This window comes from Bos mutus, chromosome 25 (genome assembly GCF_027580195.1).
Source record: "Bos mutus isolate GX-2022 chromosome 25, NWIPB_WYAK_1.1, whole genome shotgun sequence".
NCBI classification, from domain to species: domain Eukaryota; kingdom Metazoa; phylum Chordata; class Mammalia; order Artiodactyla; family Bovidae; genus Bos; species Bos mutus.
Genome location: NC_091641.1, coordinates 16,739,461 through 16,764,185, shown reverse-complemented (window position 1 = coordinate 16,764,185; position 24,725 = coordinate 16,739,461). Strand labels below are relative to the sequence as shown.

The 24,725-nt window shown below is 48.5% G+C and overlaps 1 protein-coding gene and 1 non-coding gene across 2 annotated transcripts in view; one reads left to right on the top strand and one right to left on the bottom strand.

Moving 5' to 3' along the window:
• Positions 1-24,725, top strand: part of KATNIP (katanin interacting protein) — a 229,622-nt gene that overhangs the window by 168,506 nt on the left and 36,391 nt on the right. Inside the window, exon 15 of the mRNA XM_070362218.1 lies at positions 14,178-15,042. Coding sequence (XP_070218319.1) covers positions 14,178-15,042 — 865 coding nt within the window. The remainder of the gene's footprint in view (positions 1-14,177; positions 15,043-24,725) is intronic.
• On the bottom strand, positions 8,886-8,958 carry TRNAG-UCC (transfer RNA glycine (anticodon UCC)). Its single transcript has one exon. It is a non-coding gene; the product is annotated as a tRNA-Gly (tRNA).

The window sequence follows — 24,725 nt, the reverse complement described above, 5'->3', positions numbered from 1 at the left end:
GGTCCTTTTCTTTCCCTCTAAGATCGTGGAAGTCACCTGCCGGTGAACATACTCATCAGCTCCCAGATCTAAACCTACCCCAAGGCTTAATTTCTGAACCAAGCTTCTCTCCTGGCCACGAGATGCTTTTCTTCGGCATTTCTGCCTGGCCGTGTACTGAAGCCCTTGCTTTGGTACCCCAACCCCAGACCCCTCAGCCCCACTCCAGGCTCTGCTTCCTTTTGCTGTCTGCAGCAGCACTTGACTCCCACCTTTGAATCCTCCGCTCCCCCTGTGCCCCTCCCTGCCAGTCATCTTTAGGTCCTACCGTTTCCACTGCCCTAATCTGCCTCCTTCCAAGTCCAACTCCTCCTTCCCCTGCTGCCTGCTGTCTCCTCCATCTCCCTCTCGGCTCACTCATCTGCTCGGTCCCTCTGTCTCATCGGCAGAGCCATATCGATCGCCCCAGACATTGTGCTGGGGCCAGGAATCAGACATGCTGTCTGCCCCTGTGAGCTCTTGCCCAGGCAGGTGGGCCCAGGGGGACCCCTGCAAACCACAGTTCGGTGGGACCAGGACAGTGGCGGGGGTGAGCTGAGGGCCTAGCTGCTACAGAGTGCTTCAGGGGAGTGACCACAGTCCCCGGCCAGCATGTGCTGCCCCAGACATCCTGGGAAGAGGCTGTGCCCCGGTGGACCAAAGGCAGCTCACAGATTGCAGCTGGCTCACACTGTGTTTTCAAAATTCTTTGGGTTTTATGTGTGTGTGTGTGTGTTTTAAATTATTTATTTATTTGGATGCATTGAGTCTGAGTTGAGGCGCTTGGGCTTCTCTCCAGCTGTAGTATGCAGGCTTAGTTGCCCTGCAGCCTGTGGGATCGACCAGGGATTGAACCCACATCCCCTGCGTTGGAATGCAGACTCTCAACCACAGGACCACCAGTGAAAGTGAAAGTCCCTCAGTCATATCCGATTCTTTGTGACCCCATGGACTATACAGTCCATGGAATTCTCCAGGCCACAAAACTGGAGTGGGTAGCCTTTCCCTTCTCCAGGGGATCTTCCAAACTCAGGGATCAAACCCAGGTCTCCCACATTGCAGGCAGATTCTTTACCAGCTGAGCCACAAGGGAAGCCCAAGAATACTGGAGGGGGTAACCTATCCCTTCTCCAGGGGATCCTCCTGACCCAGGAATCAAACTGGGGTCTCTTGTATTGCAGGCTGATTCTTTACCAACTGAGCTATCAGGGAAGCCCACAGGACCACCAGGGAAGTCCCCAAAGTTTTTTGAATCAATTCAGTTCAGTTCAGTTCACTCAGTCATCTCTGACTCTTTGCAACCCCATGGACTGCAGCATGTTAGGCTTCCCTGTCCATCACCAACTCCCAGCACTTTCTTCAAACTCATGTCCATCGAGTTGGTGACGCCATCCAACCATCTCATCCTCTGTCATCCCCTTCTCTTCCTGTTTTCAATCTTTCCCAGCATTAGGGTCTTTTCCAATGAGTCAGTTCTTTGCATCAGGTGGTCAAAGGATTGGAGCTTCAGCTTCAGCATCAGTCCTTTCAATGGATCTTCAGGATTGATTTCCTTTAAGATTGACTGGTTTGATCTCCTTGCTGTCCAGGGGACTCTCAAGAGTCTTCCCCAACACCACAGTTGAAAAGCATCAATTCTTTGGTGCTCAGCCTTCTTTCTGGTCCAACTTTCACATCCCTAGGTGACTACTGGAAAAACCATAGCTTTGACTGGACGGACCTTTGTTGGTAAAGTAATGTCTCTGCTTTTTTTTTTTTAATTACTAACATTTAAAAATTGGTGAGTTTCCATGAAAAATAGGGACCTTTAACTAGAAGATCTGGTGACATCAGGTCACATCCACTCCTGGGAGCTTTGATGGAGCTGAGTCGGGGTGCGGCAGTCGCCATCACTCTCATGCGTGTCCCCGACACAGTGGCACCGTGGTCCTGACACCACACCACCCCTCCCACTTGACATGTTTCCGTGGGCCCTGCACAAATGTGCCTCCTCCGCTCTCAGAAAGCGGGCTCTCTGGTGCGTCCATCCTTACGGAAACTCCATCCCCTCTGGTCCCCGGGGAACTCTTCTCTCCTCTGTGACTTTGCTCCTGCCCTGCCCAGCACGTGGAATGCGTAGCCAGTCTTATTACAAACCTTGTCTTTGGAAACTTTGAAGTTCTACTTAAGTCCCTCTTCACCCACCAGCCTCCCGCACACCCCCAGCCTGCCCCAGGCCCCTGCTGGTGGTCTCAGCCGCCCCTTCTGGGCACCAGATTTCGTGCTTCCCTAGGGTATCTGTCAGTTTCCTGAGCCTCCCATGTCTCAGACAAACAGGTGCCCCTGGCCAAATGTATCCTACAGGAGTGCTCCATTTGGCGCTCACGACATTGCACAGCTTGTGAAACATTTGACAACGTGGAAAGCTGGCTTCTGATGAGTGGTGGTATTCCCTCTGTAATGTCCGCCGGCTGGAGCCCAGTGACTCCTGCAGCCTCTAGACTTGTAGGCAGGGGCTTCCCGGTTCCTGTCCCCCAACGTGGGCGGTGCTGTAAGCATTTGAGTCTGTGACCCCTAATTATTTAGGCTTTTGTGAACTTCTCAAGGAGAGGAGCCCCGCTTTCCTCTTTTGTGTGTCACACAGGCCAGGATCCTGAGAGGCCCCCGTGTGGTCCATGCTGGGTTGGATAAAACTGTAAGAATTGCCAGCTAGGGCCCGAGCCCAGATCAAGGGGAATCTTTTTTTTTTTTTAATTAAAATATAGTTGATTTACAATATTGTGTTCATTTCAGGTGTACAACAAAGTGATTCAGTTATGTATTAATATATATGTGTGTGTGTGTATGTATTATGTATGAGTATATATAGATGGGCTTCCCAAGTGCTACTAGTGGTAAAGAATCTGCCAGTTCAGGAGACACAGAGACTTGGGTTTGATTGCTGGCTCCGGAAGATCCCCTGGAGTAGGAAATGGCAACCCGCTCCAAGATTCTTGCCTGGAAATTTTCATGGACAGAGGAGCCTGGTGGGCTGGAGTCCTTGGGTTTGCAAAGAGTCGGACACGACTGAGTGACTGAATACGCACACATGTATATGGATACATACATATATCCATACATATATGCACACACACACATATAGATAGATAAATAGATAGATTCCTTTTCACATTCTTTCCCCTTAAAGGTTATTGCAAAATATCGAGTATCATTACCCATAACCAACAGAAGGTCATTGTTGGTTATCTATTTTATGTGAAACTGAAAGATGTGTCTTGACTCTTTGGGACCCCTGGGCTATACAGTCCATGGAATTCTCCAGGCCAGAATACTGGAGTGGGTAGCCTCTCCTTTCTCCAGGGGATCTTCCCAACCAAAGGATTGAACCCAAGTCTCCCACCTTACAGGCCTATTCTTTACCAGCTGAGCCACAAGGGCAGCCCAAGAATACTGGAGTGGGTAGCCTATCCCTTCTCCATCAGATTCTTCCCAACCCAGGAATCGAATCAGGGTCTCCTGCATTGCAGGAAGATTCTTTACCAACTGAGCTATCAGAGAAGCCCTTATATAGTAGTATGTATCTATTAATCCCAACTCAAGGAGTATTGACCTAAGTTAGCGAGAGTAATTCTAGGCCCCATCCTAGAATGAATGGGGTTCTCCTGAACCTGCTGCCAACCTGCGGCAGGAACAGGGGGTCACTGCACCCAGCCTTAGGGAAGCAGGGGGTCTCTGGCCACCCTACCCCTGAGCAGCCAGTGTCAGCGGGTATAGCCGTCCAGGCAGTAGGTTGGGTACAAGACAAAGATGGCAGCTTCTTGAGCGTGTATAATGTGCCAGGCGGCATTCAAAGGACTTTACATACATCAGCTCATTTATTCCAAACTGCAGTGAGATGAGTACTATGGTGGTCAGCTCTATCCTACAGATGGGGAAACTGAGGCGCAGAACAGCTTGCTGGTGGTCACATGACTCCCAGGCAGTCTGGTGCCCATCACCTGGCCCTGCCTTTCAATAGAGGGGCACTGTGGTCCCCGGTGAGCCAGGACCTGCCTAGGGCAGCTATCCCTGCACTGGCTCCATCCTGCCAGATGGCCTAAATTTTTAAGAGAAGCCAAAAATGCACATTGTTATGTGAACACTCTCAGTTTTTGGACAGCATCAGCTGGTTCTGAACATTTAACTCCTCTGTGGGCCGAACCAGCCCAGGGTCAGCCACAGGGGCTCCAGTTAGTGACCCCATCTGTCACATCCCATCCCCGTCCTTCCTCCTCTGTGACTTTGGGCGGGGGCGGGGGAAGGGGTCAGTCATTGGCTCCCAGCCTGGCTTGTAGTAGGTTATCTGCAGCTTGTAAAGTGTCACATGCCCCACCATCTTCATCAAGTTACTGTGTCACAAAGAAGGGTTTTCATCGGTCTTCCTCCCAAGGGACAGACGAAAGGTCATTGAGATCTCATCCCCAATAAAGCATTCTAGTTCAGGTGCTCCAGGAGGGAGCAGCTTTAGTTCTCAGAGCCCGGTCTTAAGATAGATAGGAATAGGCCCGTTTCCCCGTCCTCAAAGGCCTCCATCCAGGCGAGGACAGGTTTGCCTGTGGGCCCACAAGGTCATTGGCGCGGGGGTCCCGGTGCACACTCAGCTCTGAGCCCAGAGGAGGACCCTCGACCCAACCTAAGGAGGCAGGCGGGGCAGGTGGGGAAGGCCAGGGGCTTCCCAGAGGAGTCAGCTCCCGAGCCGGGTCCTGAAGCCTGCATGATGGCTGTCTGGGGGCAGCGGCTCACCCCCCAAAGGCCCCCATCCCCAGAAAGCCTCGCAATCATCCCTCAGCCCCTTGGCCCCTTCTGTTCGGGACCCAGCACTCCTGGGCAAAGAGAGCGGTGAAGGATGGAAGCTCGTCTTCTCCCTGTGCATCGGGGCCAGCCCGGGCGCCCAGCAGGAGACAGAACAGCTGTCTGGGGGGCTGCCTGGGCTGTGCACGAGTGAGGTCCAGCGGCACACAGCTGGCTTGGCTCCACTTGTGCCCCCATACCAGTGAAGGCTTTGCCTTAAAGCTGCAGTCTCCAACCTTTTTGGCACCAGGGACCAGTTTCCTGGAAAACAGTTTTTCCACAGACTGGGGGTCGGGGGGTGGGGCTAGGTTTCAGGATGATTCAAACTCATTACAGGTATTGTGCACTTTATTTCTATTATTATTAACATCAGCTCCACCTCAGATCATCAGGCATTAGATCCCAGAGGTGGCAGACCCCGGCAGTGGACCCTCCCTGGCATCCAGCAAGTGGGCCTAGCCAACGCTCTGCTCCAAATGATTTCCTTCCGGCTTTGCTGCCTGTGCCCAGGGCCAGGTATCAGTCTCTAGGCAAAGTGTGTTGTGAGCACAAGAGCCCCCGCCTCTGCTAGGCTTGTTGTCATGATGAAACCAATCCGCCATCAATCTTCCCTGAGCAATTCGTGTGCTCATTGGAAGAGACATGTCATTCGACCCCAGGGCCAAGGAGGGATGTGGCCTTACTGAGTCAATTCAATCACTTAGATCAAAATGATATTAATATTGTTGGGTTCAAATGCATTACAGTTCCAGCGTGATTGGTTCTGGGCAGCTGGAAAGAAGGGTAAAGCCCTTTTTTGGACAAGGAACGGTGCTCCCCTCCACCACGTGCCAGTCACAGAGTTTCAGTGTCCTTTTGAAGATGCATTGCAAAAGGGGTTTGAGGCAGCATCAACAAAGGGCATAGCAATAACTCTAGTTAAACGAGGAAGAAAATGTGAGCACCAAGGGACAAGTACACACACACACACACACACACACACAAATGATTCTCGAGGGTGAGGTCATCCGCAGAACGGAATTTCACCTGGAATTCTTGGAAGCCAAGGCAAAGGAGGAAATAGGACTAGAGCCCTCTAGTTGGAAGGAGGAAGCAGGCTCGTTCTTTAGCAACAAGAGAATTTTCCCCTGGATTTATTCCCAAAGGCACCCTTCGTCCAGAGCTTCACTGAGGGGATGCCGACGAGTACAGACCTGCAAAATCTCAACCCCGTCTTCCCCACGACTCAGAAGTGTATCTCAGATGGCTTCCGACCACGTGCTTGAGCTGTGATGGCTGCATCAATATGTACATAAATACATAGGAAAAGTCTGCAAGGACAGGAGCGTGGGCACGCCCCCTCCCCCCCGCCAGCACCCACTTCGATTGCCTCTGGGGAGTGAGGAGGAGTCAGGATGGGAGTGTGAGACTCTTGGTCCATGAGGACTAATTGAAAAATAGTAGGAGCTTAGAGTGCACCCAAAGCAAGTGATTCTGCCAGTGGCCAGGCAGGCACAACCGAGACCAAGGCCTTCTCCAGGTCTGGCTTGACCCAGAGAGAGATGGCAGTAGGAGATTGGGGTGCCAGCGAGAGTGGCTGTCTGTGCACCAGCTGTGTGACCTCAGGAAGGCTGAGCCTCAGTTTCTTCATCTGTCAGATGGGCCCTAATGCCCACCCTGAAGTTGTTTGAAGGACAGCATGGGACAATGTGTGTGGCTTTCATGTTTCACACTTGGCATCTCCAGATGCTGTTCCCCACCCGGGATCCCACCCTGGTGTTGCTTGGGTCAGATTCACCTACAGATATGGCTTGTTTGACCTGGAGGGTGTTGGAACTTTGGCAGATTTAAACAGCATCAGGCAGGGGGTATGAGCCTCTCAGTTCCCCAGGACCCCCACCACTCCCGCTGGCCTCAAACCTAACCTTCTCTCTCCTACCTGTCCAGTCCTGTGAGCACTGGTGGTCACAGCCTGCCCCAGCCTGCTCCCCACTCTCTATCCCCACTCAGCCAGGCTTCTTTTTATTTTATGTATTTATTTGGCTGCCTTGGGTCTTAGCTGTGACATGCAGGATCTTCACTGCCTCACGTGGGATCTTTCGTTGTGGCCCACAGGCTCCCTAGTTGCGGCCATCAGCTTAGTAGTTGCAACACACAGGCTTAGTTTTGACATGCAAGAGCTTAGCTCCCCAACCAGGGACTGAACCCATGTCCCCTGCATTGCAAGGTGGATTCCTAACCCTTGGACCACCAAGGAAGTCCCTCGGCCAGGCTTCTTGGAGAGAGCTGAGATCAGGAGGGGCTCTAGATGGTGCGCAGATGGTCAGCGAGCCCATTGTGGAGACCAGGCATCTCCTGATGGGATCCAGGATACCCACCTCGTGACTGTGGGACTGAAAAGCGTGCTCCCCACCCCCTCCCCCCACCTCTTTCAGTGACAGCGTGTCTTCTCCAGATGTTTGCACGGCGGTAATTTTGCAGAACTACTCACTGGAAGCTGCCCGGGCTGTCCTTCTCCAGTAGCTATTTCCTGATTAATTCACAGCACGCGCTTGCTCTGCGCCTCCGCTAAACAGAGAACACATCCATATAAACATGTAAAAGGGTGCTCTGAGAATCGACTTTTCTGACAGGCAGCAAATAGCAGCCTGCCATCCCGCAACTGGACGATTGAAGCCGGGTTCCTGTCGTCTAACGGTTCTCATCCCAAATTGCTCCGGAAACCTTCAGAACAGTAGCTCAGTGAGCTACGAATTTAGTTAGAGCTTCCCTGCCCGGCTTTCAGGAAGGCAAAAGGGGGGAAATGAGTCTACATGGACACATCTGGGAGTCTCCGATCTCACATCCCAAGAGTAGATCAGAAGGCAAAGCAAGACGGAACACGGTCTGGGGTTGAAACCAACAGGCTGCCATTTTTCTGATCAGGTTTGTTCTCTGAGGATTGTTAGCAGCGCTATCCGGGGAGAAGAGTGGCTGTGTTGATTCGTTTGTAATTCCAAAATGATGGCCGAGCAAAAACTGTGTGCCAGGTGCTTGCTGGGCCCTTGGATGAGACTGGTAGCACCTCTGCTGTCTCAGAGCTGGTTTATTTACTTTTTAATTGTGGTCTTCGTTGCGGCGAGGGCTTTTCTCCAGTTGTGGCAAGCAGGGGCTCCTCTCTAGTTGTGGTGGCTTCTGTCGTTGTGGTCAGTGGGCTCAAGGGTGTGTGGGCTTCAGGAGTTGCAGCTCCCAGGCTCTAAAGCACAGACTCTGTAGTTGTAGCATACGGGCATAGTTGCTTCACGATATGTGGGGTCTTCCTGGGTCAGGGATTGAGCCCATGTCTCCTGCATTGGCAGGCGGATTCTTTACCACTGAGCCACCAGGGAAGCCCTGGAGCTTAAGTTTGAGTGTGTGTGGGCATGCTCAGTCATGGCCAACTCTTTGCAACCCCATGGATTGTTTGGCACCAGGCTCCTCTGCCCACGGGATTTCCCAGGCAAGAATACTGGAGTGAGTTGCCATTTCCTCCTGCAAGGATCTTCCTGACCTAGGGATCAAGCTCGGTCTCCTGGCTTGCAGGCAGATTTTTTTTTTTACCACTTGAGCCATCAGGGCAACCCTAACTTTGAGTGGGGGAGACAATAAATAAATTAGAAAGCTGATGAACAAGACCATGTCACAGACAGGAAGAAAATAATACAGGACCATGGGCTAGAAAGGGGATTGGATGGGGTGGGGCCTGCTTTAGGGAGAGCAGCAACATCTCTTTGAAGACAAGGAGGAGCCAGCCTTGCAGGTCTCTGGGACAGAATGTGCCAGACAGTTGCCCAGGTCCTGAGGTGGCCTTGAGCTCCACAGAATCACGGAGCAGCAATTGGAGTCGTGTGTTGGGAGGAGGAAAGGAAGGGGAGAGAGAGGTCATCATGGGACCAGATCACACAGGCTATGTTGACTCCTGAAGGGAGCTGGCATTTATTCTCAGAGTGATAGGAAATTGTGGCGTGGTTTTAAGCAGCGGCTGCCATGATCTGATTTGTTTTTGTCGTTGCTGTTTTGTTCTGTTTTCTGGACATACCACACAGCCTGTGGAATCCTAGATCCCTGACCAGGAATTGAACCCGGGACCCCTGCAGTGGAAGTGCAGAGTCCTAACCACTGGACCACTAGGGAATCCCCTAGTGATTTAAGTTGCTTTTTAAGAAGGACTGGCTGCAGAAAATGAAATGTGTGTGCTGGGGTGGGTTGGGGGCGGGTGTGTGACAGTGCAGAGTGGAAACACAGAGACCAATTAGGAGGCTACAGTTGTTGTCTTTGGGAGAGATGGTGGTGGCCCGGGCTAGGAGGCAGTGGCCACCCGGGAAGAAGAGGTCAGATTAGGGAGGGCTTTGGGAGGTGGAGCCATGGGAGCTTCTGATGGATTGGATATGTGTGTGAAAGAGCAAGAGGGCTCAAGGACTCCTAGTCTGGGGCAGTTGGTTGAATGAAGGAACCATTTTTAAGATGGATGAAGATGAGGTTTGGGAAAAGTAAACTGATCATTCTGTTCGGGGCATGTTAAGGTTGAGATGCTTGTTAGATATGCAGGAGGAGTAGTCACGTGGTCACTGGGGTCGGATAGAGAGGCCAGAATTGGAGATTGGAACAGTCAGGAGTCCAGTGTCCAAACAGCACTGTTTACATTAGCCAAGACACGGAAGCAACCTAAATGTCCATTTACAGAGACTGGATTTAAAAATATATATATATATATATATCAGATCAGATCAGTTGCTCAGTCGTGTCCGACTCTTTGTGACCCCATGAATCGCAGCACACCAGGCCTCCCTGTCCCTCACCAACTCCCGGAGTTCACTTAGACTCATGTCCATCGAGTCAGTGATGCCATCCAGCCATCTCATCCTCTGTCGTCCCCTTCTCCTCTTGCGCCCAATCCCTCCCAGCATCAGAGTCTTTTCCAATGAGTCAACTCTTCGCATGAGGTGGCCAAAGTACTGGAGTTTCAGCTTTAGCATCATTCCTTCCAAAGAAATCCCAGGGCTGATCTCCTTCAGAATGGACTGGTTGGATCTCCTTGCAGTCCAAGGGACTCTCAAGAGTCTTCAACACCACAGTTCAAAAGCATCAATTCTTCAGCGCTCAGCCTTCTTCACAGTCCAACTCTCACATCCATATATATATATGTCATATATATATCAAATGATATATATGTCATATACACACACACACACACACAATGGCAACCCACTCCAGTGTTCTTGCCTGAAGAATTCCATAAACAGAGGAGCCTGACAGGCTACAGTCCATGGGGTCACAGGAGTCTGACACGACTTAGCAACTAAACCACCACACTCACAAGGGAATACTACTCAGCCATAAAAAGAATGAAATAATGCTGTTTGCAGCCATATGGATGGACTTAGAGATTATCACACTAAGTGAAGTGAAACCTTTGTTGTGCTTTACTCACTTAGTCATGACTGACTCTTTTGCGACCCCATGGGCTGTAGCCCCAGGCTCCTCTGTCCATGGGATTTTCTGGGCAAAATTATTGGAGTGGACTGCCATTTCCTCCTCCAAGGGATCTTCCCAACTCAGCGATCGAACCCATGTCTCCACGTCTCCTGCAGTGCAGGCGGATTCTTTATTGCTGAGCCACTGGGGAAGCCCAAAGTAAAGTCAAGAGAAAGACAAACATCATATGGTATCACTTACGTGGAATCTAAAAATTGATACAAATGCATTTATTCATCAAACAGAAACAGACTCATGAACATAGAGAACAAACTTGTGGTTACCAAAGGGGAAAGGGAGTGGGAAAGGATGAATTAGGAGTTTGGGATTAACGGGTACAAACTGCTATATATAACATGGATAAACAACAAGGACCCACTGTATAGCACAGAGAACTGTATTCACTATTTTGCAATAAAACATAATGCAAAAGAATCTGGAAAAGATATATACATATATAAGTGAATCACTTTGCTGTACACCTGAAACCAATACAACATTGTAAATCAACTATACTCCAGTAAAATAAATTAAATAGTTGGGAGTCACCAACGCGAGGATGAAATTTAGGGCCTTGGGCCTGAGTGGGACCACCTAGTGAGACAACACAGGAAAATCAGGAGGCCCGGGACCTGCCCAGCCAGTCAAGGAGCAGCCGGGAGCCTGGGCTGCTGTGAGAACAGGAAGCAGGGGGATGACCTAAGGACTGAGAACTTCCCAGTGTGTCTGGTCACCTGCTGGACCCTAAGACGGGTTGTCCAAACCAGGGCACCCTTGGGAGTGGAAGGAGGGCCCTGTGAGTGATAGACCAGGACAAGAATCAATCGGAATCATCCAGACAACAAGGATGATTGTTATCATCCCAGTTACTGGCAGCCTTGGCAGAGTGGGTTCATGCGGAGGGGAGGAGGCAAAGGCTGAGTGAGGGAGGTGCAGCCTCCCAGAGTCTGCTGTGAAGGTGGATGAACAGACAGACTGTGGGGTACCCCAGAATAGACTGCTGCTCCTCAGCAATAAGAAGGTATAAAACTCTTCACGTCGGCAACATGGATGAATCTCGGAGATATTATGCTGGGGGAAAGAAACCAGACCCCCAGGCCCCATGGAGGTCATAGTGTGTGAGTCCTTTTGTATAAAAATTCTAGAAAATGCAAACTAATCTGTAGTGACAGAAGGCTGGTGGGTGGTTGCCTAGGGGTGGGGTGGGAGGGATTACGAAGGGGTATGAGGAAGCCTTCAGGTAATGATCGTGGGTGTATATGTGTTAAAACTTGAGTTGTATTTGTTGTTCAGTTGCTAAGTTGTGTCCGACTCTTTGCGATCCCGTGGACTGCAGCGCCCAGGCTTCCCTGTCCTTCACTATCTCCCGGATCTTGCTGAAACTTATGTCTATTAAGTCGATGAAGCCATCCAACCATCTCATCCTCTGTTGCCCCTTCTCCTCCTGCCCTTTGTCTTTCCCGGCATCCGGGTCTTTTCCAGTGAGTCAGCTCTTCGCATCAGGTGGCCAAAGTATTGGAGCTTCCGCTTCAGCATCAGTCCTTCCAATGAATATTCAGGGTTGGTTTCCTTTAGGATTGACTGGTTTGGTCTCCTTGCTGCCTAAGTTGTATGCTTTACTATTTATTTTTAATTGAAGTATAGTTGATTTACAGTGTTGTTTTAGTTTCAGATGTAAAGCACAGTGGTTCAAATATATATATATATATACATATATACATATAAAAGATTATATATGTTTATACCCTTTTACAGATTCTTTTCACTTACAGGTTATTACAAAATATTGAATGTAGTCCTCTGTGCTTTAAGTAGATCCTTGTTGGTTATCTATTTTATATATAGTTGTGTGTATGTGCTAATCTCAAGCTCTGAATTTATCCTTCCATCGCTTCTTTCCCATTTGGTAAATGTAAGTTTGTCTTCTCCGTCTATGGGTCTGTTTCTGTTTTGCAAATAAGTTCATGTGTTCTTTTTTTTAGATTCCACATGTAGGTGATATCATATGATATTTGTCTTTCTCTGTCTTACTTCACTTTGTATAATATTCTCTAGGTTCATCCATGTTGCTGCAAATGGCATTACTTCATTCTTTTTTTATGACTAATATTCCATTATATATATACTTCTAGCACATCTTCTTTATCCATTAAGTTGTACACTTTAAATATATCCAGTTTACTGTATGAGGTAGGTATTACATTCCTCAAGAAAGCTGTTTATTAAAACTGTTTTTGTGTAAAAAAGAATGACCAAATAGGGCAGTAGTAGAAGGTGTGGTTCGATTTTAAGTGTGAAGCATTGTTGCCTGATGTGGGGCACACGTGCGAGGAGAGGGGGAGAGAGAAGACCAGGCAGGGACCCTCTTGTGAAGGTCATTTTGTGTCATGCTGAAAGTGAAAGTTGCTCAGTTGTGTCTGACTCTTTGCGACCCATGGACTATACAGTCCACGGAATTCTCCAGGCCAGAATACTGGAGTGGGTAGCCTTTCCCTTCTCCGGGTGATCTTCCCAACCCAGGATCGAACCCAGGTCTCCCGCACTTCAGGTGGTTACCAGGGGTTCAGAGTTCATCTCACGTGCCTGGCATCCTTCAGCTTCTGTGTGCAAAGAAACCATCCAGATTATCCGTCACAAGTGAAGTGCCCACACTGCATCCTCTGGGCTCCCCTCTGATTGCAGCCACAGTGAGTTGAGACAGTTTCTGGGCATGCCAACTGGGCACCACCCCCAGTGCCTCCAGGCTGTCAGCCTTGCTGCTTGGGTCCTTTCCCCAAAGCCACCAGAGGGCTCAGCCTGTGGACGTGGCGGGGCATTAGTGCCCCCTGGGGCAGCCGTCAACCGCAGGGAAGGGGGTCAGTGGATAAATGTCCAACCCCCCACCTTTGGAGGGACATTTCTGAGATTCTTTCTGCAGGTTGCTTACAGTGTCCTAGCTGGAGGGAGCCCCAGTTGCCCACAGCAGTGACCAGCCCGAAAACCTTTTTGCAGTCTCACCTGCCCTACCTGACTCTCCCTCAAAGGAGCAGCTGCCCATAAGCTACCTGCACTCAAATCCTTGTCTCAGGCTCTGCTTTCAGAGCCCCCAAAATACGGCCCCCTGGGACCTAGGACGCCTGCATTTCATGTGCCTGCCCAGCTTTTCTGGTGCAGGAGGCCCAGAACCCATACTTTAAGGAACTATAGGCGGCAAAAACACATGAAGGATTTCACAAAGGGATGTGATGGGGCCAGATCCAGCTCTTGTAGGAAATTAACTCTGGTGGCAATGTGAAGCTGAGGATGAAGGAGCAAGAGACAGGAAGCAGGCAGACCAATTAGCAGGCTATTACCCGTGTCCCAGCAGGAGGTAATGATGACGAAGATGGCAACAGAGGAGCCTCTTTGTGAAAGGCCTTTGATTTATAGCGTATGGAACCCTTTGCACCGAAATGAGATAGAGCCTGATTTAACAGCCCTAGTGCTGTGGTCTCAGAAAGCTCACGTTTTTAGCATCCCACATTTCTCTTTTTCATCTGCTACTTTTTTTTTTTTTTTTGGCTGCACTGGGTTTTCATTGATGCACAGTGGACTTTCTCTAGTTGTGGCAAGTGGGGGTGACTCTCTAGTTGTGGTGTGTGGGCTTCTCATTGCAGTGGCTTCCCTTGATGCAGAGCACAGGCTCTAGGCAGACAGGCTTCAGTCGTTGTCCACATGGCTTAGTTGCCCCACCATATATGGAATCGTCTCAGATTGGGGATCAAACCCGTGACCCCGGCACTGGCAGGCAGCATCTTAAACAGTGGACCACCAGGGAAGTCCCTCATCAGCTGCTTTCAAAACTTGATACATCAGTGCAATGCCACGCACCTTCATTTTGTGAAATTTTATGTTTTTAGGACTTTGACATCGGGGCTAAGAACGTGAAGCTTTATGTCAACAAAAAACTCATCTTTGACGGCAAGTTAGACAAAGGAGGTGGGGAGGCCCCACAGAGCATCCTGGTGGGGCTGCAGGATGAGAGGATGGAAGAGAGCGATGCTGCCCTCTTGGAAGAAAGCAGAGGTGTCCGCAAGACGCCCGGAACCGAGGGGGACGAGGAACTCCATGCCAGTCACTCGCAGCCAGCTGGAGCAGGAGAGGATGTGAAGGTTTCTTCACAAGGAAATTTATTTGTTGGAAGGATGAATTCTCCCGACAGCGTGAAAGACAGTTTGTCCCAGTTAGAGGAGGAGCTCAGCAATTTAGCCGCCCCATCCTCGACAGGGGGCGAGCCCAGGGGTCCTCCCCACTGCCCCTCTGTGGAGTGCCCTCCTCCTCCTGACCAGGAGCTCTCACTGCTCCAACAGCTGGAAAACCTCACGGGCAGAAAAGTCTCTGAGCCACCAGGGAAAACCCCATCCTGGTTACAACCTTCTCCCGCGGGGAAAGGCAGGAAGCCAGGAGGCCCGAAGTTGAAACCCCTCTGGCTGAGTCCAGAGAAGCCGCTGGACTGGAGAGACGAGCTTCCGTCAGACGATGTCATTGGCGAGGGGCCTGGAGGATCCAAGGCCAGGGATAAAGGCTCCAGACGTGAGCAAGGGCGGGTGAATAGCTGGAATGTCATCACCGCTGAGAGAGCTCAGAGGACGACCCCCAAAGTCCACAGTGATGACTTTGACATCTTTAACCAGCCCCACAGGGAGCAGCCTGCCAGCGGGAGGAGGGGCCTGAGGAGGGATGCTGTCGGCCTCAGTCATGGTGACGGCCAGCCAGCCAGCAGAGGTAAGTTCCAGAATCCATCTGACTCACTGGGTCTATCTCACTGGAGCCAGGGGCGCTAACTGGCATGAAGCTGTATTACTCCCTGGACCTCAGTTCCCCCACCTGCAAAACAGGAAGGTTCTTGTCAACCGAGGGTCACAGATTCCCTGTCTCAGGGCCACAGGGGTAGTAGCAGTGAGTGAAGAGGGTAAGGCACACTTCGCCTGTGAAACCCACAGGCGTGTTTGTCACTGGCTCCAAGATACATTCCTTTGTCCATTTTTCTTGCCGACCGTGGCTTTTCCAATCTAGTCTGTTATCTAACCTCTGATAGAGACTTTTGGTCTCTAATTACCTCACTTTATTCTTAACTGTACTGTTAGGAAAATAATGCAAGTGTGATGATAAATAGCAATTGATTCTTGCCTGGGAGTTGGAAGGACTATAGGGAGTGGTGAGGACTGTGGCAAACTGGAGAGCACAGACCCATATAAAGGGGGCTTTTTGGCATTCAGAAATACAAGCCCAGGGCTTCCCTGGTGGTCCAGTGGTTGAGAATCTGCCTTGTCATGCAAGGGACATGGGTTCGATTCCTGGTCAGGGAACTAAGATCCCACATGACACAGAGCAACAGGCCCATGGGCTACAATGAAAGATCTCACATAATGCAACTAAGACTGAAGGCAGCCAAATAAATAAATATTAAAAGAAAAAGAAATACAAGGCCCTTGGGCCAGATCTCCCTTTTCCTTTTATCAAGATAAATCAAAATTGTAGAATATTCTTATTTTTCAACATTGACCACTGATAGAGATTATTTTTAAAACCACTGTTTGGGTCCAAACAAAAAAAAAAAATCCACATCTGGTAGCAGGATTCACCTGTTTTGTGAACTTTGCAGTAGATTATCTCTAAGAGATCTGAAAGGAGATGGGTTTGCACTGAATATTTGCACTCAGATTTGGCTACCAGGACAAAATGTCGAGAGCAACACAAGTCAAACCACTTGAATTCAGACTCAGCTACTTGTAGACCTGAGACTTCTCGCCTGGGTCCTGTAGAGCTGGATACTTCCACTTTCTGAGCCTCAGCATCTTCATTTGTGAAATGGGAATGAACCCCCACAACTGGCCCTCCCCGCACAGCATTGTGAGAAATGAATGAGATGATGGCTTCAAAATAGTGACCAGAGCCTGGCATGTGGAACGTGCTCCAGAAGTGGGGGCCATTATTTCAACACTAGCTTCTATATCCTTTATTGTCCACAAAGCTCCTGGACCTACCGACACAGGGTTCACCTCGAGATCCTCTGGGTTTATCCCCACTCTGTACCACCCAGAAGCACAAGCCTAAAATCAAACGTTTATCCTGGTTCCCCACTGCCAACCCAAACTGTGGGCAAGTTCTGAAATCCCTCTGAGCCTCCATTTCCTCATGTGGAAGGAGGCAGATAATACCCAACTCATGGTGGGCTAGAAGCTGGGAGGATCAAATGCGATCATACAGGGGCAGCATTTGGCACTGAATCTGGCACATAACACCCAGCAGATGTTCGATGCTGCTGTTTATTATTATTGTTGTCAGCGGCGGCGGCAGCATCCACACTCTGTGATGCAGCAGCAGCAGCATGGGATGGTGGTTTAGCTATATGCAAAGCCCATGCATATACTTTTAGTGAATTACATTAGCACCCACACCATTCTTGTCTAGTGGACAGACCCCAAAGGTCTGCATTTAGCCAGAGTTACACTTAGAAATGTGGAGAGTTTGTGGTCTCTTTCAGACCCTCGATGTCACTTGGGGCAGAGCAGTTCCCTCAGACTCTTGAGTGCCTTTCCACGGTGAGAGATGGCTCCCTTCTCCCAGACAGAGCTTCTGTTTCTGACTCCCCAGCCTTACAGACTGTGCTGCCCGCCCCACCAAGACTTAACCCTGAGACTGTGTATCAGAGAGGAGAGCAGAGTGGAAGAAAAGGACTCTTTAGGGGCAGGGGCCATATGTTATTTGTGTTGGGATCCCTAGGACCTCGGGTTTCCTAGGTAGCACTAAAGGTAAAGAACCCACCTGCCAATGCAGGAGGCATAATGAGACTGGGGTTCAATCCCTGGGTCGAGAAGATCCCCTGGAGGAGGGCATGGCAATACACTCTGGTATTCTTGCCTGGAGAATCACATGGACAGAGGAGCTTGGTGAGCTCTTCTCCAGGGTGTCACAAAGAGTTGGACACGACTGAAACAACTTAGCACACACACACCCCGGGACCCAGGTGCCTGACTCATGGTGGGTCTCCTGCAGTGTGTGGGAGGAATGATGGAAAGAAAGAACTGCAATGGCTAGATGCATGGCATGTTTGCAGTAAACCAGGCTGGGCATCTAGGCATATTACTCAAACAGGCTCATTTAATTCTCATACCAGCCCCATTTTACAGATAAAGAAAATGTGGAGATCTCCCTGGTGGTCCAGTGGTTAAGAATCCACCCACCAACGCAGAGGACATGGGTTCAATCCCTGCTCTGGGAAGGTTCCACATGTCACAGGGCAACTGAGCCTGTGCACCAAAACTACTAGAGCCTGCGAGTCGAAACAAGAGAAGTCACTGCAATGAGAAGCCCCGCCCTGCAACCAGAGAGTATCCCTCATTCGCCGTTAACTAGAGAAAGCCCATGCACAGCAGTGAAGACCCAGTGCGGCCAAAAATAAATTAATGAATTAAAGAAAGAAAATGTGAGGTCAGAAAGCAGGGTAAGGTGGAAGGTTCAAAATGGTGGCATACGAAGAACCCACTCACTTCCTCCCATGGACGCAACAGAACTACAATTGCATGTGAAATAATTCCCCCTGAAAAGGACCTGAAAGCTGGATGAACAAAGTCTCCACAGGAAAGGGTAAAAGGACAACATCAAGGTGGGTAAGGGAGGCAGAGAGATGATCTCATTAAGGGAAAAAACACAGCCCAGCCATGACAGTCTGCAGATGCGAGGATTACACAGGTACTGTTACTTTCTCTGGGGATTAAGGAATTTGAGCATTAGGCACCCCGATTCTTGGATCCTGCGCATGAGAGATGAGCCCCCAAAACATCTGGCTTTAAAAACCAATGAAGAATACACCCCAAACTATGGAACTGCAGAGAACGGAAAGCTAGCTTTTAAAGGGCTCACTCACAGATTCACTCAACCTGAAAACCAGCACAAAAACGCTGGGTTAAAAAGTGCATGGGCCATAGGTGAATGGGACCCACGTATTAACCTCAGAGCATCTGCTGGACCCATTTTGGATGCTCCCTGGGAACTGAGAAACCGGAGGGAGCCATCTTTGCAATTTCAGGCCACTTTGCTGATCCCAGTGCCTGTGGGTGTCATTTTGGAATTCTCCCTCTAGTCTGAGCACCAGTAGGCACACCCCACTTAGAACTCTACCCACCCCTATACCTCAGCCAGGCCTCACAGCTGACTAGGTGATAAAGCCGGCCCACTAGAACCCAGCAGCCATCGGGCCAGCATTGCTGTCTTTCCAGGGGTTAGCCCTGTCTCCAGTGCATAGCAGCACCCATGACCCCGCCACAACAAGAGTGTGCATGCAACCCATAAGGGGACACCCCTTGAGCACCTGGCTCTGGTTGCCAGGCAGAATTGCATTTCTGAGCCCTGCAGGATATCTCTTACATAAGGCCACTCCTTCAAGGCCAAGAGAGGTAGCCGATTTACCTAACATCTAGAAACAAACACTGAGAATTAGGCAAAATGAGGAAACAGGAATATATTGCTATTGAAAGAACAAGACAAAACTACCAAAAAAGAACTAAACAAAACAAAGATAATAATCTACCTGGTAAAAAGTTCAAAATAATGGTCAGATGATGCTCACAGAAATTGGAAGAAGAATGGACAAACCCAGTGAGAACTTCAACAAAGAGATAGAAAATGTAAGAAATTATCAAACAGAAAGTATCACTGAACCAAGAAATACACCAGAAGGGTTCAATAGCATATTGGATGAGATAGAAGAACAAATCAGCAGGCTGGAAGACACAGCAATAGAACTCACCCAGGGACAGAGCAGCGTAAGAAAAAAAGAATGTTAAAAAATAAAGATATTTTAAGGGAGCTTTGGAACATCAAGAAGAATAACATTCATATTATAGGCTCCCAGAGGAAGAGAAAGGGCATGAAAAATTATTTGAAGGAAAACTGGCTGAAAACTTCCCTGGGGATGGAAACAGACATCCAGATCCAGGAAGCCCAGAGAACTCTGAATAAGAGGAACCCGAATAGACACATACTAGCCTGTACACCGCAACCACTGAGCCTGTACTCCAGTGCCCTCGAGCCACAACCACTGAGCCCATGTTCCCTAGAGCCTGTGCTGGCAACAAGAGACGCTGCTGCAGTGAGAAGTCCCTACGCTGCAACTGGAGAAAGCCTGTGCACAGCAACATAAATAAATAGAATTTTTCAAGGAAAGAAAGAAATATGACATACCAAAATCTGTGAGATATAGTAAAAGTGGTTCCAGGAGGGAAGTTCATGGCACTAAAGGTTTGCCTCAAGAAATAAAAAACCCCAATAAACAACCTAACGTTACACCTAAAGGAACTAGAAAAAGAAGAAAAAATGAAGCCCAAAATTAGTAGATGAAGGAAATAATAAAGATCAGAGCAGAAATAAATGAAGTAGAGACTAAAATAAAATAGAAAAAAAATTAGTGAAACTAAGAGCTGATTCTTTGAAAAGACAAATGAAGTTGGGAAACCTTTAGCTAGACTAACCAAGAAAAAAAAAAGAGAGAAAGAGCTCAAATAAATAAAATCAGAAATGAAAGAGAAGTTACAATGAATACCACAGAGATACAAAAGATCATAAGAGACTACTATGAACAGTTAGACACATAAATTGGACAACCTAGAAGAAATGAACAAATTCCTAGAAACAAACAATCTTCTAAGACTGAATCATGAAGAAATAGAAGAGTTAAACAGACCAATTACTAGTAAGAAGATTGAAACAGTAATCAAAAATCTTCCAACAAACAAAATCCCAGGACCAGGTAACTTCACTGGTGAAGTCTATAAAACATTCAAAGAAGATTTAATATCTAGTCTTCTCAAACACTTTAAAAAAACTGAAGAGGAGGGAAAACTTCGAAACATTTTATGAAGTCAGCATTATCCTGATAGCAAAACTAGACAAGTACGCCACAAGAGAAAGGAAGGAAGGAAGAAAGAAAATTACAGGCCAGTATCACTGTTGAATATACATGCAGAAATTCTCAACAAAATATTCTCAAACTGAATCCAACAGTACATTAAAAGGCTCACACACCATGAGTAAGTGGGGTTTTGTGGATCACAACAAACTGTGGAAAATTCTTAAAGAGATGGGAATACCAGACCACCTTACCTGCCTCCTGAGAAATCTGTATGCAGGTCAAGAGGTAACAGTTAGAACTGGACATAGAACAACAGACTGGTTTCAAATAGGGAAAGGAGTATGTCAAGGCTGTATATTGTCACCCTGCTTATTTAACTTATATGAGAGCCCAGAAATAAACCCAAGCCTATATGGACTATTAATCAATGGCAAAGGAGTAAAGATATAGAATGGAGAAAGGACGGTCTCTCCAATAAATAATGTTGGGAAAACTGGACAGTCACATGCAAAAGGATAGAACTAGACCACTATATTAAACCATACCCAAAAATTAACTCAAAATGGATTAAAGACCTGATTATAAGACCTGAAACCATAAAATTCCTAGAAGAAAATACAGGCAGTAATCTCAACGACACCAGCCTTAGAGGTGTTTTTGTGGCTCTGACTCCAAAGACAAGAGAAACAAAAGCAAAAATAAATAAATGGGACTACATCAATCAACAAAGCAAAGGAAACCATCATCAAAATGAAAAGGCAGCCTGTTGATGGGAAATGATATCTGCACATCATGTATGTTTTAAGGGGCTAATATCCAGAATATACAAAGGACGCATACAACTCGACAACAAAAAACAGGTTTAAAAGTGGGAAGAGGGCCTAAATAGACATTTTTCCAAAGAAGACATACAGATAACCAACAAGTACATGGAAAGGTGCTCAGTGTCACTAATTATCAGGGAACTGCAAATCAAAACCACAAGGAGATACCTCCTCATACCTGTTAGGATGGCTACTATCAACAAGACAAGAGATAACGAATGTTGGAGAGGATGTGGAGAAAAGGGAATTCTTGTATACTGTTGGTGAGACTATAAATTGGTACAGCCACTATGGCAAACAGTATGGAGATTCCTTAAAATATTAAGAGTAGACTGCTATATGACCCAGCTACGCCACTTCTGGGTACTTATCTGAAGAACATGAAAACAGTAATTTGAAAAGCTATACGCACCCCCATGTTCATTGCAACATTATTTACAAGAGACAAGATATGGGAAAAAAACCTAAGTGTCTGTTGATGAATGAATAAAGATGCGATATGTTACATGTATGCATGGAGTAATATATGTACAATGTAATGTACATGAGTGGACCTTGAGGGTATTATGCTAAGTGAAATAAGTCAGAAAGAGAAAGACAAATACTGATGTCTTCACTCATATGTAGACTCTAATAAACAGAATAAAATAAAAACAAATTCACAGATATGGAAAGCAGACTAGTGGTTACCAGAGTGGAAGGTGATTGGAGTGTGGGTGAAGTGGATGAAGGAGGTCAATTTTATGGTAACAGATGGGAGCTAGATTTATGGTGGTGATCACTTTTTAGTGTATACAGATATTGAACAACCATGCTATACACCTGAAAGTTATATGATTATAAAAAGAAAAGAAAACATGAGGTTTAAGTAATTTTCCCCAGGTCACACAACCAATAAGGGTTGGAGCAGGATTTAAGGCCAGGCAGCCCTGCTGGCTTCAGCAGTGGCTCAGCGGTAAAGAACCTGCCTGCAATGCAGGAGACGCCGGACACTCGGGTTCCATCCCTGGGTCAGGAAGATCCCCTGCAGGAGGGCATGGCAACCCACTCCAGTATTCTTGGTGGAAAAATTCCATGGACAGAGGAGCCTGGCGGGCTACAGTCCATGGGGCACAGAATCAGACATGACTGAAGCGACTGAACATCACACACAGCCTGGCTCCAACATCCATGCTTCGTGCTACTACCCTTCAGCGCCCTGCTTGCTCTGCTGTCATCAGCCACCTGCCCCCAGAAGACTTAGGCAATTCCAAGGCTTCCTGGCAAACAGACCTAGAGAACCGCTGGGAGTTATGAGGTGATGGGCATTTTTGTAACTTGTCCACGATCCGAAGACTTTGTCTCACTTTAATTTCCTTCCAGGCATTTCACTGCTTGGCTCAACACACATTAAGAACTGAGCTCTTGAGATTTCATGCTTGTTAAGCTGGTCGTGCTAAAAAGGAGAGTTGCTTAGAAATTTTAAATTACTCATTACATAGAGCCAAATCCCACAGCCATGCCCTTCAGGAAAGGTTCGGGTCGAGCCCTCCAGCAGTGCTTGTAGAATGAATGACTGCCCAAGTTCCTCCCTGGGGTTGGAATCCTGCTGTCATCATAAGACATAGCCTGGAAATCCTTTTGTCCAACAAAGTATCTCATTGTAAGCACATCTACATTTTGGAAATGTCTTTATCTGGGCTCAGTTAGCTACAGGTGAATGAAATCTCAGCAGTCCAGTTTGAGCATAAGGGGGTGTTATTTGAGAAGCCTCTCGCCCTGCAAAGACAGAATGCATCACATGGGATTGAAAGGAGGAGCCAGAAAGCCAGCAGGCACCAAGGATGCTTCTCCTAAACTCTCCAGGGCTGCTGGGCCCTCCCTCTGCTTCTCTGCAGGTCCATTTCCCCTCACTGTTCCTCCTGAGATCAGTTTTTTCAACTCTGTGCAAATAGCAGGAAGTGGCCTTGCAGTCTCTTTCTCTGACATTAGTAAAGTGAAGTGAAATTTGCTCAGTCATGTCCGATTTGCAACCCCATGGACTATACAGTCCATGGAATTCTCCAGGCCAGAATACAGGAATGGATAGCCTTTCCCTTCTCCAGGGGATCTTCCCAACCCAGGGATCGAACCCAGATCTCCTGCATTGCAGGTGGATTCCTTACCAGCTGAGCCACAAGGGAAACCCCAATCCCAAAGACACAGCAGAATCTGATTGGTTGGCTTGGGTCAGATGTCCACTTCTTGTCCTATCAGCTATGGCTATTCACCTAGAATAAACGTGGCTCTGTTGCATCTCACTATGTGCTTTTTCACTTCCCCTTTTAGTAGCAATTAGTGCCTACCTCAGGGTTTCCCTTGTGGCTCAGCTGGTAAAGAATCCACCTGCAATGCCGGAGACCTGGGTTTGATCCCTGGGTTGGGAAGATCCCCTGGAGAAGGGAAAGCCTACCCACTCCAGTATTCTTGCCGGGAAAATCCCTTGGACAGAGGACACTGGAGGGCTACGCTCCGTGCAGTCGCAAAGAGTTGGACATGACTGAGCAACTAACACTTCATAGTGGTGCCTGTGGTTTTTATAAAGTGAAGTTCAGAACTTTGCTGTTCATATTAATCTCCACCAAGGAATAGTTTTGAACCTTCAGGCCCGTCATCTCATATTGCTCCCTCCCAAACCGTGCTGACTGCAGATGAAAGCAGTAGCTTTCTGTTGTCCGTTCAGATCCGTGGGGAGGAATGTTGACGGACAGGACAAAGCACTGATCCCAGCAGTTGCCCGACTCCCAAGGATTAACAAGTCGCCTGTCCTACCGCAAACAGAGGGAAACTTGGCCCCAGCCTGCTGTCACATCTGAGAGGTCCAGGGCGAAGCCTACACCTCTCCACTTTTAAAACCCAGAGCGTGCCTCTCTAGGGGAGAGTGGGTCAGAAAGCAGACACGGGATGAAAGCCAAGTCCTGCCTTTCTCGCACACCCCAGCAGAGAAAGGCACGCTGAGTCCCTGACACACATGACTTTTGGTGCTTTCTCCTTCCGTGCCCTTGAAGACCAGACCAGCCCACTCATTTCAGTCAGTGGAAATCAAATCACAATAAACTGAGGTGCTGACGATCCATATGGAAGTTCCTTGTGCCAGATGTTAAGCCTCACGCCTGGAAGCAAGGATGGGAGGGACTCCTGGGGTCTTGTTAATGACAGATGAGAAATGGGGGGTGGTGAGGAGGTGCAGGAGGACTGACAGGCGGAGGGGGGAGTCCCTCGGCCTCCAGCCCTGAGCACAGTGGGGAACGTGATAGTGGTGCCAAGCCCCCGTCCCTTTACTGACATACACTTAGGAGCACGTCCAGGCACCGTTTCTGTGCCAGGCCCTGGGATGCAGCAGGGGAGAGGGCAGAGAAGGCCTCTCCCAGAAGGAGGGTGTCTAGAAGAGCCGGTGTAGTGGGTCTCTGGGGCAAGAGCGTTCCTGGCAGAAGGGCACTGTGAGGGCAAAGTCTCTGAGGCCAGGAGAGACTTGTGGGTGGAATGAAAGGCTGGCATGGCTGGAGTGGGATGCTCATGGAGAGAAGGGTGGGAGGTGAGGCTGGAGAAGTCAGCTGAGGTTGGGGGGTGGGTCACACTCAGGGCCCTGGGGGCACAGTGAGGAGTTAGATTTTCTTTATTCTCAGTATCATAGTGAAAAGTGTTAGTTGCTCACTCGTGTCTGACTCTTTTAGACCCCATGGACTGTAGCCTGCCAGGCTCCTCTGTCCATT